This window comes from Narcine bancroftii, chromosome 4 (genome assembly GCF_036971445.1).
Source record: "Narcine bancroftii isolate sNarBan1 chromosome 4, sNarBan1.hap1, whole genome shotgun sequence".
Lineage (NCBI taxonomy): Eukaryota > Metazoa > Chordata > Chondrichthyes > Torpediniformes > Narcinidae > Narcine > Narcine bancroftii.
In genome coordinates this window covers 90,767,510-90,785,119 of record NC_091472.1, presented here as the reverse complement: position 1 = coordinate 90,785,119, position 17,610 = coordinate 90,767,510, and the positions used below count along the sequence as shown (strand labels likewise).

General features: G+C 39.4%; 1 protein-coding gene across 16 annotated transcripts in view; it reads right to left on the bottom strand.

Annotated features, from left to right (window-relative positions):
* map4k3a (mitogen-activated protein kinase kinase kinase kinase 3a) overlaps positions 1–17,610 on the bottom strand; it is a 350,582-nt gene that overhangs the window by 170,545 nt on the left and 162,427 nt on the right. For 15 of the 16 annotated variants that reach the window (XR_011355889.1, XM_069931965.1, XM_069931966.1 and 12 more), the window contains 3 exons: positions 15,877–15,924; positions 3,502–3,544; positions 2,187–2,259 (listed from right to left, as the gene is read on the bottom strand). Coding sequence is in view for 14 of the 16 variants with exons in the window: in XM_069931965.1 (XP_069788066.1) it covers positions 2,187–2,259; positions 3,502–3,544; positions 15,877–15,924 (164 nt within the window). In the remaining 2 variants the exon portion in view is untranslated. Of the gene's footprint in view, positions 1–2,186; positions 2,260–3,501; positions 3,545–11,762; positions 11,781–15,876; positions 15,925–17,610 lie in introns of those variants that run through there. The other variant, XM_069931980.1, reaches the window with a different exon arrangement.

The following is a 17,610-nucleotide window of genomic DNA, read 5'->3' as shown; positions in this document are numbered from 1 at the left end:
GCTATACCATTTTGAAACATTTATTATCTTGTACCAAATGTCACAGATGGACAAATTTCAGGAAAACAGACATCAAATCTACAGAGACAGCAATAGAAATGGCTGACAACAAATACAACTTGCTGCAGAGATGGTTCATTATTTATCTCACATAATGAGAATCGTAATTGCATAGAACTGGACAAACATCAATTACTGATACTTGGCACAGCTATCACAGACAGCAGTTAATTATTAGAAGTTCAACTGAATATATTTTGCCTTTGGATGTTGAATTTGAGCCTTGGTCTCCTTCTGACACCTTGGTAATAAGGGAAAGTGGAAAATAGCATTTGAAATAAATTCAGGAAAAAGGGAGCCGTGAGAAACAATGCAGGCAAAGAATGGTCATTTCACTTTCACAGAATCCAGTCACCAATGTAATCAATTTCTCCAAACCACTCCTAGAATGATATGTACAAATTAGTGGGCCACTCAGCCCCTTGAAGCTAGGACAAGAGGGCAACTTCAGGATTGAAGGGCATCCATTTAAATAGAGATGCAGAGAACTTTTTTTTTAGCTGAAGCAGTGATTCACAACCTTTTCCTTTCCACTCAATACCACTTTAAGTATTCCCTATGCCATAGGTGCTCTGTGATTAGTAAGGGATTACTTAAGGTGGTATGTGGGTGGAAATAAAGTTTGAAAACCACTGTTTTAATCGTACCTAATTGACTCATTATCTGCACGGTTTTATAACTCCAAAGGAAATGGGCCAATGACAATTTTTATCAAGCAAAATATTTTAGTAGCAATTGATTTAGAGCAGTGATTCTCATTCTTCCTTTCCCACTCACATACCATCTTAAGCAATCCCATACTAATCACAAAGCAATTATGGCATAGAATTTACTTAAAGTGGTATGTGAGTGGAAAAAGGTTGAGAACGACTGAGCTAAAGGATGGTAAATCTCCTAAATTTGTTGCCACAGTCAGTTGTGGAGGCCAACTCATTGGGTGTATTTAATGCAGAAATTAATAGATTCTTGATTAGTGAGGGCATTAAAGATTATGGGGAGAAAGCCGGACAATGGGGCTGTGTGAGAAAATGGATCAGCTCGTGATTAAATGGCGGGGGAGACTCAATGGACTGATTAGCCTACTTCTGCTCTGAAGCCTTATGGATCAGTTTGATTGCATGTGACTTATAAATTATGGAAAAAAGAAGCAAAGTAATGTCCTTTCAAAGTACAATTTGTGTCAAAGAATGGACCCAACTATCTTTTTAAAAACATCTGCCTGTTCAGGTACCTGATCCCATAGCATAATGTAAGTCTATTCCTAGAACAGTTAATAATTCCTAAAAGTTCATTAATTTAATGTGAAGCAAGATGGAATCTCTTCGAGATGAAAGATGCCAAGTAAATTAAACTGCTTTCTTTTAACGCATTAGGATTTATTTTGAATGCCAAGTAAGCAGAACAGAAAAAAGAGACTTCCCTAGATCTATTTGCAGTCTAAGATGTCACTGTGTGTGTAAATAAGAATAAATGAAGAAGATGAACAGACAATTGAATTTCATGGGAGTCGTGGATATGAGGAGAGAGTGGGACAGTGGTCTTCAGTTCAGAACTGAATTGACCTACTCTTGCTCCGTTGGCGTAGTGGTTAGTGAAACGCCTTTACAACACCGGTGATTAGGACTGGACAGGGTCAAGTCCCACGCTGTCTGTAAGGAGTTTGCATGTTTTCCCCATATCTGCGTGGGTTTTCTCTGGGACTCCGATTTCCTCCCACTGTTCAAAAACATGCCAGGGGTGTAGGTTAATGCGGTGCAAATTGGGCAGCATGGACTCGTGGGTCGAAGTGGCCTATTACAATCGAAATTTAATGTAAATTTTTTTATTTCTTATATTCTTATACAAAGCGAATACCTGGTGACTAACCAAAGAATTGTTTTGGTTCCATATTATGAAAAAAAAGCATGCCACAGATGCTTGAGAAGCAGGAAGTAGGAAAAAGCCTAAATTAGTTCAAGAAATTGGAGGTCAAACAGTGAAATGTTCAGTATCAGAATTTAGAAAATTGAAGAAATTTTCAGCTACACGTTTTAATACATTGATTGTGTTTATAAATCTCTATAGCATCATACACACTAGAATCACAAATTTAAAAAATCATTAAAGTGTGTAATGATTCAAATTACCAATATGGAGTACCAATAAACGATTTCCTTTTTGCTATAGTTGCAGTAATCTGTGCAGAAACTCCAAAATCAGCTGAAATGCAAATAATATTCATCATGTTAAAAAGGTACAATTTTACAAATTGTGGTGCATCATCTGAATCACTTTTAGCTTTTTCAATCTTTGTCAACAATCAGTTCTTTTTACTGCTCCTAAAGCAGCATAGAGCATTAAAAAACTTTCAACAGTCTCTATATTGCAATTAATTCTTTTCAGAATAAATTCAACCCTGAACACGTGAGAAAATTAAGTGAGACAAGTGAGACCACAGTAAAGATTAATGATCAATAGTTAGTTCTAATGAATATCTCCCAATGAGCCATCACATTAATCTACACTACAGAATCAGCTACTTACAAAATTCAAAGTGAACGCTTTTGGCTCATGAGAAACTCCTGCTTAAAAATACCTAACATCCTTCCAGTCATCTGGTTTCAATTGACGAGTTTACAAACATTTTAAAGAGCTCTTACAATCCAAGTTCCTTCATTAAAAACTATTTTTTTAATTGAAGTTTTTAAGATTGTTATAGTGAATCAAAAATATTCCCATTGCACAATCAATATAAACAGGTGATCCTAAACTAAAACTAATAGATATTCAGACCCCATGTTCTGGAATTTCATTGCTTAATCTTTATCCATCTCCTTTTACGAAAGTCCTCAGCACTTTTATTCACCTGGCCCAATATGATATTACTTCACTCAGTGTCCAATTTTGTTTGTTAACATTCCTGTATTTACATGATTTATAAATTAAAGTTGTTACATTATAGATTATTAAAAAGTTGTTTCTATCCCTTTTTCTACTCCAAATTGATTGAGACATTTTCCAAAATCTGTTTTCAATTTCTGTTCCACTGCCCTTCCTGGTGATCTGCTTCACAATTAAGAAAATCTTATTTTCCTAACTTCTCTTTATATTATCAACTTTAACCTTTAAACTTTGCATTTGTCAAAAACAAACCTTTCAGCCCAATAATCCACACTGCATAATTACATCCAATTGACCTACACTTGCGGTACATTTTGGACGATAAGAGGAAACTGAAGAGCCCGATGGAAACCCACGCAGACATGGGAAGAATGTACAAACTCCTTAAAGACAGCGCCAGATTCAAACACCAGTCACTGGTATTGTAACAGTGTTGCGCTAACTACTAGGTTAACCATGCCACCTTGAAAAGCCAAATTTAATTTGCGTAAAGAATTTGCAATAGCCAACCACAATCACTCATTAGCAAATTGCTTATTCTGAAAAGAGATATATTCTTACCTAATTTCACATGGCCATTATCTGTTAGAAGAATATTTGCTCCCTTTAATGGGAAATGCAAAATTAAAATTCAACACATTAACTATTTTGTCATATAATCATTTGGTTAATGTTTCCAGTTGATATTATAAAAAAGTACAGTACAACTCCGATTATCCAAAATCGGATTCTCCGAAATCCTCATTTATCCAATGTTTTTAAATTTCCAGATAAATGAGGATATCCGAAACAAATCAGAAATCCTCATTTATCCAAAAAAATTTTGGAGCCGAATTGACTGGGGACGTCAGGCTGCCAGCAGCAGTGCGGACCTTGGTCTGCTGACAGGACCAGAGCCTCGGTGTGGAGGTGTTGGTGATTGGCGGTGGCCAGCATTTTTTTTTAGTGAGAATTAAACATTATTTTAATGCTTAAAAAGCCTTCCCTGGTTGTTTGCCTGTTACATGTGATTTTCTGTTTCTACTGTTTTAAAAAAATGCCCAGTTCTCCGAAAAAACTGCTTATCCGACATAGGCCAGGTCCAACCGTTTTGGATAATTGGAGTTGTACTGTAGCTGTATTATCAATATGAGAATTATGCAATTTCCAGCTATATTGGTTGTTCAATAGTAGGGCATTTTATGGTAACAATTTCAATGAATAAAAAGTATACAAATCACATTTATAATGTTGACTTTCTTTTCCACAGATGGTATCTGACCTGAGTTTTTCCAGCATTTTCTGTTCCTATTTCAGATTTCTAGCATGAGCATTTTTTTTTTCAATTTTTATATCATCATCGGTTCTTAATGTAACTCAGGAATGTAAAACAATTATAAATGGAAAATAAAAACATTGCAATTACGGGATGTCTAGAACAGATACTAGAGGTACTGGAAATGACACATTTAGACAGCATTCTAACGAGCAGATGGCAGAGAGCTGGAAAAACAGGTGTTTCTCGTAAATCAGCGGAGAGCTGAGTACTGTAGGGATTGGTGCTGAGCCCTCAACTGTTCACCTTACACATTAACGATTTGGAAGAGTGAACCAAGTGTAGCATACCAAAGTTTACTGATGACACTAAATTGAGTGGAAAAGCATATTGTGCAGAAGATGCTCAGAATCTGCAGAGAGAGGGCAAGGGTCTGATAGATGAAGGAGAATGTTGGTAAATGTGTTCTCACATCAGCTCCTAGATGTCTCCACCCTCTCATTGCCCTCCTAAAATCTGGGTTTTGTTTTTGTCTGCTTGCATCTGTCATCTGACCTCTGTCTTCCAATTCTATGTCTCCCCCTTCCCCAGCTAGGTCCATCTGCCTTTCACTGTTCAACCATCCTCGGTCCGCTAATCATCTACCAGTCCTTCTCAGCCTAATCCTTTTCCTCTTTATACTTGCTATGTTCCCTCTCCACTCTTGGTCCATTCCCCACGCTCACAAAATTCTGAAATTTGTTAAATATGTATTCTTAAACTCTTCCTTTTTATACCTAGATGCCAAGTCTTGCAGCACTGTCAGAAAACAAAACTTCAGGTTGCTCATGAACACCAATGACATTCAGTTTTATCACACAACCATCTCTCTCCATTATCTTTTGGCTGCTTGTGCAATATCCAAGCAGGATAGGGTGTAATTTTCTCTTAGCAATCTCAACCAAAACCACAAACCAGTCTTCCCTCTCATCATTTCCATCTACTGGCCACCATTTCTTCCTGAAATAATCCATTTGCACCTCAGTATCTTTGAAATCCCTGCAGTTGACATTCAATTTTAAAAAGCTTATTAAACTAATTGAAAGTGCCAAGACAACAATGGCAGTGAAGATGAATTAATAAAATTTAGTCATTTAAAAAATGTATTAATTTGCTCAGTGAACATCGAGCCCTCAATTTTGTGCTAACTTTTACATTTCTACCAAAAAAAATAAACCCTTCCTACCCTGTAACCGTCTATTTTTCTTTCATCCACGTTCCGACTAAGAGTCTCTTAAATGCCTGTAATGTTTCAGCCTTCCTACCTCGTAACCGTCTATTTTTCTTTCATCCACGCTCCTGTCTAAGAGTCTCTTAAATGCCTGTAATGTTTCAGCCTCCGTCACCACCCTTGGCATTGCATTCCAGTCACACTTAACACTTTGTAAAAAAAACTTAACCAGATTTTCCTCCCCCACCCACCCCCATCCAAACATTCCTCTCTTCACCAGCTATCTTCTGGTGTTTGCTATTCCTGCCTTGAGAAACAGGCACTGAATATCTATGCCTCTCAGAATCCTGTAGACCTCTATTAAGTCACCTTTCATTCTTCTTCGCTCCAAAGAGACAAGTCCCAGCTCTACTAACCTTGCCTCATAAGACTTATTTTCTAATCCAGGTAAATCTCCATACCTTCTCCATAGTTTCAACATTCTTCCTATAATGAGGTGACCAGAACTGAAGACAATACTCTAAATGTGATCTCACCAGAGATTTGTAGAGTTGCAACTTGACCACTCAACTCCTGAATGTAATCCCCCTATTAGTGAAGTCCAGCATCCCATATTCCTTCTTAATTATCCTATCAACCTGTGTGGCAACCTTGAGAGATGTAAGGATTTGAACCCCAAGGTCCTTCTCTTCATCCACACCCTTAAATATCCGACCATTAACCTTATGCTCAGCTTTCTGCTTTGTTCTTCCAAAATGGATCATCTCACATTTATCTGGATTGATCTTCATCTGCCACTTTTCTGCCCAACTCTGCATCCTGTCTCTATCCTGTTGTTACCTACAATAACCTTCAGCACCATCCACAATTCTTCCATCCTTCATATCATCCACAAACTTACTGGCCTGTTCTTCCACTTCTTCATCTTGGTCATTTACAAAAATCACAAGGAGCAAAACTCCTGGCACAGATCCCTGCAGAATTCCACTGACCTTCAGGCAGAATGCTTTCCATCAACTACTAGTCTCTGCTTTCCAATTTTTAATCCACACAGCCAAGGATCCAAAGATCCATGCCTCATGTCTTTCTGAACAAGTCTCTCATGGGGGATCTTGTCAAATGCATTATTAAAATCCATATAGACCACATCTACTGCCCTACCTTCATCAATTTCCTTTGCAACCTCCTCAAAAATCTCAATTAGGCTCGTGAAGCATGATCTTCCCTTCACAAAGCCATGTTGACAATCCTCTTCAATAGTTTGCACATCACCAATGTAAGACTTGCCAGTCTTTAATTTCCAGGATTCTCCCTATTACCATTTTTAAACAAGGAGACAACATTTACCATTCTCCAATCCTCTGACACTTTCCTTGTGGTCAAGGAGGATCCAAAGATCATTGCCAACACCCCAGCTATCTCTTCCCATCCTTCCCACAGCAACCTGAGGTATATCACATCTGGCCCAGGGACATATCAATCTTGATATTTTTAAGAATAACTGGCCCCACTTGTCACGCACGCGGCGGGGCAGCCAGCCAAAATGGCACCATCGGGGGTTTCCTCCCGACCTCGGCACCAGGCTCAGAAGCCTGCGCGGGGACCCACGTGACGCCCCGGTGACGTCTGGGGGCCCCAGCATGGTTCTCAGCCAGATCCGGGCTGGGAGTATAAGACCAGCCAGGCAGCCTGCAATAAATCAGTTTTTGCTCACTGAACTCAACCCGTTTGGTTGTGCGATCTTTCAGTTAGCAGTATAACCGTCGCTACAATTCAACACTTCCTTTTCCCTAATCTCAACATTGTCCAGCACACAAGCTTGTTCTATTCCTACCTCACCCTGATCAAGGTCCTTTTCTCTGGTGAGCACTGAAGTAGAGTATTCATTTAGGATTTTCCCAATCTCCTCAGCCTCCAGGCACAGGTTGCATCCTTTATCCTTAAGCAGCCCCACCTTCATTCTTAACATCTTTCTGCTGTTCATGTACACATAGAATGATTTAGGGTTCTCCTTAATCCTACTTGTCAAGGACTTTTCATGCCTCTTTCAAGCCCTTTCTCAAATTCCTTCCTTGCTACTATATAATACACATGAGCCCTTCCTGTTTCCTGGTTCCTAAATCTAATGTATACATCCTTCTTTCTTTTAACTAGTTACCTCACCGGTTTTGTCAACCATGGTTCCCTTTTCCTACCATCTTTTCCCTGTCTCAGTGGGACAAACCTATCCCGAATTCTACACAAGTAGTCCCTAAATATCCTCAATATTACTTCTGTGCTTTTTCCCGTGAACATCTGTTCCCAGTTTAACTACTTAAAAATGAACTTCCATTTTATTTGTTGAAATGAAACAGAATTCCCTAAACACAGTGCAATCATAATGTAAAGTATTTCATTATATTACATGTGGATAGTTGTAGGTATTAGCATATTCCCAAGATGATATTCATTGTTATTCCTAGGTCACAGGGAGGCTGTAATATTCTTAACAGAATGCAGAAGACATTTCTCATAGTTCAAATTTATTGTCAGAGTACACATTGTCACATAAAACCCTGAGATTATTTTTCCTGTGGACCAGGCAGAATTTTCCCTTATCAGTAACTATAAACTATACAGAAGAGAGAAATGCAATCAAAGAAACAAATGTACACAAACTGACTGTGCAAATACAGAAAAAATAAATATTCAGTAATAAATAATATGCAAAGAGACCTTAAATGAGTCTCTGATTAAGTCTGATGTTCAGGAGTCTGATGGCTAAGGGGTAGCAACTGTTCCTGAACCTGGTGGTGTGAGTCCTGTGGCACCTATACCTCCTTCCTGATTGCAGCAGCAAAAACAAAGGATGTCCTGGTTCGTGTGAATCCTTGATGATTGCTGCTGCTCTCTGATGACAATGTTCCATGTAGATGTTTTCGATAGTGAGGAGAGTTTTGCCTGTGATGTACCGGGCTGTGTCCACTACCTTTTGCAGGGTTTTCCACTTAGAGGTATTGGTGCCCCAATACCAGGCCACAATGCAACCGGACAGCACACTTTCCACTACACATCCATAGAAATTTGCCGAAGTTCTCAATGACACACCGAACCTCCGCAAACTTCTGTGGAAATAGAGGCACTGACATGCTTTCTTCACAATGCCATAGAACATAGAACATCAAAGCACATCACAGACCCTTCAGCCCACAATGATGTGCCAGCCGACAGTGCCCTCCATATGTTTGGGACAAAGACACTTTTTTCCTTTATTTGCCCCAGTGCTACACAGTTTTAAATTTTTAATAAAACAATTTTCATGTCATTAAAGTGAACATTCCAGATTTTATTCAATATTATTTGTATACATTTTGGTTTGATCATGTAGAAATTACAGTCCTTTTTATACATAGTTTCCCCTTTACAGGACACCATAATGTTTGGGACATTTGGCTTCACGAGTATTTTATGAGTACTCAGGTAAGTTTAATTGCTTCATTGATGCAGGTATAAGAGAGCTAGACTTGCTTCTCAACTTTTGATCACCTTTGGAGTCTGTAGTTGCCATTTTTCAACATGCGGAACAAAGTTGTGCCAATTAAAATCAAAGAAGCCATTCTGAGGCTGAAAAACAAAAATAAAACAGTAAGAGACATTACCCAAACCTTAGCATTTCAAAATAAACAGCTTGGAATATCATTAAGAAGGAGTGTACTGATAAGTTCAGTAATCGCAAAGGGACTGGTAAGGCAAAGAACAGCTCCAATGCTGATGACAGCAGAATTCTCATAATAATAAAGAAAAATCTCCAAATCTACATCCAACAGATCAGAAACACTCTTCAGGAGGCAGGTGTGGATATGTCACTGTCCACAGAAGACCTCAAGAGAAATACAGAGGCTATACTGCAAGATGCAAACCATGGCAAAGGTGGTATGCTTTGGATCTTGGGCAGCTCCTTTACACCTCTACACTTTGCTCTTGCCATCAATCTGATGCAGGTTAATCTTGGTCTCATCTGTCCACAAGGCTTTTTTCCAGAATTTTTTAATATACTTCTTGGCAAACTGTAATCTGACCTTCTCCTTTCTATGGCTAGCAAATGGTTGCATCTTGGAGTGTAGTCTCATGTATTTCTGTTCACGAAATCTCCTGTGGACAGTTGTCATTGACATATCCACACCTGCCTCCTGAAGAGTGTTTCTGATCTGTGAGATATGTGTTTGGGGATTTTTCTTCATTATGATGAGATTTCTTCTGTCAACAGCAGTGGAGGTCTTTCTTGAAATACCAGTCCCTTTGCGATTACTGAGTTCACCAGTACACGCTTTCATTTTAATGTTGTTCCAGAACTGTTTAACTTTGGTTTGGGTATTGTCTCTTACTGTTTTAGTCTTGTTTTTCAGCCTCAGTGGCTTCTTTGACTTTCATTGGCACAACTCTGGTTTTCGTGTTAGATAATGGCAACTAGGTGATCAAAAACTAAGAAGCAAGCCTAGCTCTCTTACACCTGCACCAATGAAGCAATCAACGTACCTGAGTACAGGTATTCCCGACTTACAGCTGTAATTAGGACCGAAGGATCAGTTGTCTCTCGAAATGGACACAAGTCAGAATTTTGCCCACATCCATGGAGTACCGAAGTCTTAAAGCAAACTTTTTAATCAAATCTTTTTTCATCGTAGATTTGACAATAACAACTTAAAGCTTCCAAATTTGTCGATCAACCTTGGTGAATCTTTCCACATTCTGGTCCATGCCTGCCTGTTAGTCGGCACCTGGGGTCTGTAGACTGAGTGCGGTCATATTGATTCCTGTGTGCATGCACGAATCTGCAGTTAGCCCGTATGCAGTGGGTTCATGTATTTCCAGTTGGCACATGCGCGAGAGTTAAGCACCCTAACGATATTGAATTCACACCTTTAACTCTTGCACATGTACCAACCAAACTTCACTACGCAAACCCTACCAACCAAACTTCACTACGCAAACCCACCATGCATGAACCAACTGAAGACTCATGCATGTGCACAGGAATCAAGATGGCTGCGCCCAGCCTTCAGACCCAGGAGACCAAATAGCAAGTTAAGTACACACATTTTGGATCTTACACACCCTGTCATTGTTCGTCAAGTACAACATAATCCATGTAAATTTCATATTTTTTCTTTATATTTAAAAAAAAATTTCAGTCGTATGTGTGGATGGACGCAAGTCACATAGGTCACAAGCCAGGGAGTACCTGTACTCACAAACACCTATGAAGCCAAATGTCCCAAACATTATGGTACCTTGAAATGAGGGGACTATGTATAAAAGTATTGTAATTTCTACATGGTCTATCCTTGCCCTGTTAGTCGGCGTCTCGGGGTTTGTAGGTTAGGTTCACAAATAACCTTGAATAAATTCTGGAATGTGCACTTTAATTACGTGTGAATTATATGTAAATTTAAATCTGTGGAGCACAGGAGCAAATAACGGAAAAAAATTGTCTTTGTCCCAAACATTATGGAGGGCTCTGTATATATCCCTCAAAAAAAAACGAAACCCTCCTTACCTCATAACCCTCTATTGTTCTTTCATCCATGCCTAAGAGTCTCTTAAATGCCCCTATTCTTCCAGCCTCCACCGCCACCCAGGTGCATTCCAGGTGCCCACAACTCTCTATGTAAAATTCTTACTCCTGCTGTCTCCCCTGAAACTTCCTCCTTTGAAATTAGTATGATGGGTCCGGTCCAAAAAGATCCTCTGACGTACTGATTCCAAGGAATTTTGATTTGCTCAACCTCTCCACCTCTGATCCTCCAATGATCTTACACCTCTTGTTTTCCTTTCCTAATGTCTAGAATCAGTTCCTTGGTCTTTGTGTCACTGAGTGAGAGATTGTTTTTAGTACTGCACATCGTTTAGCCAAGTTTTCAATCTCTCTCCTGTATGCTGACTTATTTCCCCCCCCCCTCCCCTTTTATACAGCCCACTGCAATGGTACCATCAGCAAATTTGTAAATGGTGTTTTCAACCCAAACCACACAGTCTTAGGTGTAAAACATGCAGAGCATGGGGCTAAATATACAATCCTGTGGTGCACTGGTGTTGATGGAGATCGTGGAGATTTTCTTGCCAATCTGCACTAATCGGGGTCTGGAGATGAGGAAATCCAGGATCAATTGCACAGCAGGGCCCTGACACCCAGGTCTTGGTGTTTGCCGATTAGTTTTGAGGAGATGATGCTGAAAACAGCACCACTGAGAAACAGATTTTAGAAAAGAAACCAGCACTGGGATCTGTTCTATAAATTATAACCACTGGATACAGCAATGGAGACAGAGGGAATGGATGGGTATTGGGGAAGTTTGATCATATTGTTAAAGTACATACCAGGAAAGCTTATAACAAGGGTGTCCCCCAGCATCTGCATCATTGTCTTGTTTGCTTTGTACAAAGTCTGAGATTCCTACAAAGTATGGCTCGCTGAAACATCCACTGTTCACAATTTTCTGTGCCTAATAACTAAATCGCAATCATTATAACAACAATTTCAGTTCAAGCAAGTCAGGTCTGAAATACAATTTTATCACATCACTGACAACTGACTCTAACCTTGCATAAAAAATCAGCAGCAAATTATTGTGTTTTTGAGATGCCAATCAGATTACTGAATACAATTTTGAAATTATGCTTTTGATTCAGAGTCAAAATTGCTTTGTAAATTGCAATTTACTTTGTTATAGGTACAAATCCTGTTATAACACCACTTTAACTTTTTCCTGGTCTCAATTACTACCTTTAGTTTGTATTCTGTCCAGCCCCCAAACCCCTAAGCCCTGGCATGTATGGACTCAGGCAATTTACCAAGAGTAACAATCTGAGTCTCAATGTTGTCAAGACAATGGAAATGATCAAAGACTTCAGGAGGATCTGGAACAACCACCCTCCATGACACAGCAACAACTCTGTAGTCGTAAAAGTGGAGATCACCAAGTTCCTTGGAGTTCACTGAACTAGTGTCTTATCATGGACACTCAACATCTCCTCACTAGTCAGGAAGGTGCAACAGCGACTGCACTTCCTGAGAAGACTGAAGCCAGCAAGGCTACTGGCCACCATTATGTCAACTTTCTATAGGAGCTCTATTGAGAGCATCCTGCCCAGCCACTCCAGAGTGTGGTATGGTTGCTGCAGAAAAATGGATTGGAGGTCAATCCACAGGACCATAAGCATGGCAGAGCAGATCACTGGAGTCTCCCAACCACCACCCCCCTCCCACATCAACATGATCTATCGGGATTGTTTTCTCAAGGGTGTTACACTTCCCAGCAGCATTTGAGACACATAAACGAATGGGTTAAGTTTAACACAAAATTTATTAACAAATTAACAATAATAGAATTAACCCAATAAACCTAACACCTGAACACCAGCCTTAATGGCAACTTTATATAAACAATAGATTATTATACGGCATATGTGGGGGGGAAAACCAGACCATTGGAGTCCAAGCTGAAATGCCCAAAAAAATCAATAAAATTCCCAAAACAAAACCCCCACGTCAGTCACGTCAAATCAGTCAAGAAGGATTAGCTTATTGATCTTGCTGCCAGCTTGGGATTATTGTTTCCTTGCCCACTGATCTTTTAGTTTGAGGCTGTATCGAGATGACCGTGGTCCCTATAGACTTTCAACCCTATTGGGGGAACACGAGACTGGGTTGAGTTTTGAATGTGGCAACAACCACCTTTACTTTCTTCACCTGAGAATTTCACAGTGACCTCCTGGTCACCACATGAGGTTCATTCCTCCGAAGCATTCTTTAGGGTTAACAAGTGATCTTCTGTCACACGAGTCTTTTTAAAACCCTCTTTAGGGTTAACAAGTAACCTTCAGTCACACAAGACCTCTCCTTTAGGCACCCTGGCTTGAATGGTTCCATGACTACTGTCACATGAAGTCCTCCTCTTGAAAGGGAGCAGGTGAAGCACCAGTCAGACCCACACACACTCTGGGTTTCAAAGTTCCCCAAACCGTTGTTAGAAAAACAGTGCTAGCACCCGTGGTCAAAGTAGCTCAGTCTTCCTTTCCCCACTGAAACTACTGGGTGAGCACACTGACCTACAGCTCCAGATGGCAGTGCTAGCACCTGTGAACAAAGCAACTCAGCATGCACTTGCTGAAGCTGCCAGGTGAGCACACACAGTCAGACTGACTGACTGCCTGCTCAAAACCAGTGGACTAGGCTTTTTAAACTGCCCTGCACATGCCTCCAACTCTCCCCATCGGTGGAGAGAGGTTAACAGCTGCAGGCTCACTCTCCCGCAAACCCACGGACTTCCAGTGCATTGTTCCCATGCTTTGACAGCCCCATCAGGGGTAGCCCAGTGCTACTACAGCTCCTAGCAGCTATCAAAATCTCTGCAGTAGGTTCAATCCTGTCCTCAGTTAAAAAAAATTTCCAAGGTCCATAACAAGGGGGCGCACAAAATCATTGAGGACCCCTTCCACCCTGCACAAAGCAATTTTCAGCTGTTCCTGTCAGGGAAGAGATACTGGAGTATCAGAGTCAGCACCAAAGGATCAAAGGAACTGCTCACCATTTGAGACTCTCATTTGTACAAGATGAGATTTATTCATATAATTTTATAGATATAATCATTAAATTTAAATTTAGACATACGGAAACAGGCCATTTTGGCCCACGAGTCCATTCCACCCAATTTACACCCCCAGTACGTTTCCTATGGTGGGAGGAAACTGGAGCCCCTGGGGAAAACCCACACGGACTTGGGGAGAAATTACAAACTCCTTCAGACAGCATGGGATACAAACCCCTGTCCTGATAGCTGGCACTGTAAAGGCGTTGCACTAACCGCTACATCAACGGTGCTGCCCTTGTCCTGCATATGTATTATTTGTCTGTATATATGTTATGTGTGGTTGTGTGTATGCACTGAGGATCAGAGAAAGCTATTTTGTCGGGTTGTACTTGTACAATTAGAATGACAATAAACTTGACTTGTGTACTGTTACAGAATATTTAGGAATATTTTTGGGAAATAAATTGGAAAAGATAGAGTAGGTGACATACACACACTTTAAAACAGATCTTATTTGAAAATACTGAAGAATTCATATTATGAGTGACTTTACAGAAACTGTGGAAATAAATGAACTATTGTCTTTCAAGCAACAAACAGGAGACATGATGTCTATTGGTACTTTGCAGAGTTTTGGAGTGATCACAGAAAGGTCACTAATGGGTTCTTGTTTACCTAAAAACAACAGATATATGGAGAAGACTGACTTCTACTGTTTGCTGAAAAGGTCAGGTGTTTTTTGCAAGAGAGAGCGAGAGAGTCACATGGACTTTCTGGCAGTTTGAGAGTCTCCATGTCTCAGAGAGAGAGGGAGACTGAACAGTGTCAGCCAGGAAACGCCTGTTGGAACTGAAACAGAAGCTCCAGAGTGGAGGATGGACTACTCTTGTGTGCCATGCAAGAGGAGAAAATGAGCTGTCTAGTGTTTCTCTTGGAATAAGTGGAACAGAAAGGAACTCTGTAGTAGCCTGAAAGAAAGAGGTTATTATCTGGAGAACCTGATGGGACAAGTTTCATCAGCAAGGCTTGAGGTGACTAATGGTGGTACCTCAGATGTGGAAATCATGGAACCACACATCTCTGCAAACCTACAAGAACCTTCCTGAGTGGTAACCATTTACCTTTCGAGTACCAAAGCCTGGTGAACTTTACACGTTAAATTCTGAGCACAGTATAAGAATTGCCTGCCACCGGAGAACTTGGAAGAATGAGAAGTGAGGTTGGTCTGTGAACCAAAGAACTTTCTTAAATTTACACACACATTACATGGACGTGCGCTTAGAATTAGAAGGGGGTTAAGTTGGGTTAAGTTAAATAATTTAAAAATAGAGATTAAGTTTAATTCTGTTTTCATGTTTAAAGATAATTAAAAACAACTTATGTTTAAGTAACCATTTGTCGTGGTAAATATCTATGTTGCTGGGTTTCGGGGTCCTTTGGGCTCATAAACAGTACCAACTATTTTGCTATATAACTGCAGCATAAATTATTTGATAACCTCTTAGCTGGAATTGAAAGTTCGAAGACAAAGATTAAGTGGAAAAATCTGAGAACAGTGGAACTGTCAAAGCTTATGATACCCTCTTATTATCTGAGCAAACTTTCAGGTCCATTACTAAATAATTTTTTTGGCTTAGCAGGAGAGAAGTAGAGGAAGAGATCGTCAAGGGCAACATTATTCCAAGGAATTATGGAGAATCACAAACAGCAATCCAATACAAAGATTTTTTTTTATAATATATCACTCTTGCACCTCTCTCATTGATCAGATCACGGGCATGCAGAAATTACAGAAAAGAAGGATAGTAATTTAGCCTGATTTATGAAATTCAATGCAAGTATTCAATAAAACATTCAGTGAACAAAATACACAAAATTATAAGGAACTCAATGCTATTTACCTTTATGTCTCTGTGCATTTTTCCTTTGCTATGAAGATAATATAAACCCTAACAAAAGAAAGAACATTTACACTTAGTGTACAGCTATCAGTTTCAGCTAATCAATCAGGTTTTCAGATATTCATGCAATTTTTGTTATTTTGAATGGACATAGTATTTGAGATATTTTATGATCTATTTTACAGACATAAGGAAGCCCCAATCAATATTTATTAACAAGGGAGTAAAACCTTAAAAATGGACTCCTTTTTGATTGATAGCCAAAGCTTCCCACAAATTATGACTAAAATCTAGAACAATAACCCACTTTTTCTGGAAAAAATTCAGCTTCAACAACAGTAAATTTCAAAATTAAAACTGATAAATATTTGTTAGATGAGCATATTAAGATCATAGTGATCACAGTGAGCATATTAAGAAGACTGTATCACAGAAGAACACTGATCTCATTGAATGGCTGAACTGTTTCCAGTGGCCAAATACAGGTAGTCTATTTCTACCCTTTTATAAATACGGTAATCAAGATTTTGTCTTGTGATGCAATATTTGGGAATGTTTTTGGGAGATAAATTGGTAAAATTAGAGTAGGTTACACACACACACTTTAAAACAGATCTTATTTGAAATACTGAAGAATTCATATTCAGTGACTTACAGAAACTATGGAGAATGCTATGCACATTTCACAAGTAGGTGTTAATTGAAAAGATATCATGAAATGAATAGACTATTGTCTTGGAAGAACAACCAGAGTCAGGTTGTCTGTTTTGGACCTTTTTGCAAGGCTTTTAACCTCTCTGCAAAGTACTCACTCAAAGATCATTGAGAGGTTTGTTCACCTAAAAAACAGATGGACTAGAAGACTAACTCCTATTGTTTGCTGGAGAAGGTGGGAGGCTTTGCAAGTAAGAGAGAGAGAAAGACATGCTGCTCGCAACTGTAACAAGCCAGGAGAAGCTTGTTGGAACTAATACAGAAAACTCCAAAATGGCAAGTGGCTGGAAGTGCTATCTGTCTGATGTTTCTCTTGGAATAAGTTGAAGAGAAAGGAACTCTATGGTTAGCATAAAAGAAAGAGTTTATCATCTGGAGAACCCTGATGGGGCAAGTTTCATCAACAAGACATTAAGGTGACTAATGGTTGTACCTCAATTGTGGAAATCATGGAACCACACATCTCTCTCTGTAAACCTACATGTACCTTCCTGAGTGGTAAACATTTACCTTTCGAGCTCCAAAGCCTTGTAAACTTTATACATGTTAAAATCTGTGCACAGTATAAGAATTGCCTGCAACCAATGAACATGGAAGAATGAGGAGTGAGATTGAACTCTGAACCAAAGAACTTTTCATGTTTAAAGATAATTAAAAACAACTTTTGTTTAAGTATCTATTTGTCTTGGTGAATATCTTTTGCTGCTGGGTTTTGGGGTCCTTTGGGCTCGTAACAGTCTGTGTATCATATAATGTTACTGTAAGGTTAAGTACTGGTCATAGAAAATGATGGGAACACAAGAAATCAGATATGCCCAGTTTTCTTTGTGGAATCCTGACATGTCAGCACTGCAGGATATAAGGGCACATAACAACACCAACAAGGTAAAAACAAAGCAATTACTGTATACTAGACACAATTCTAATCCAAATGAGATGAGCTAGCACATTGACAACGAATAATCAAACCTTGAACTTACCTATTCGAAATATCTCAATTACTTAGAGGAAATAATCACA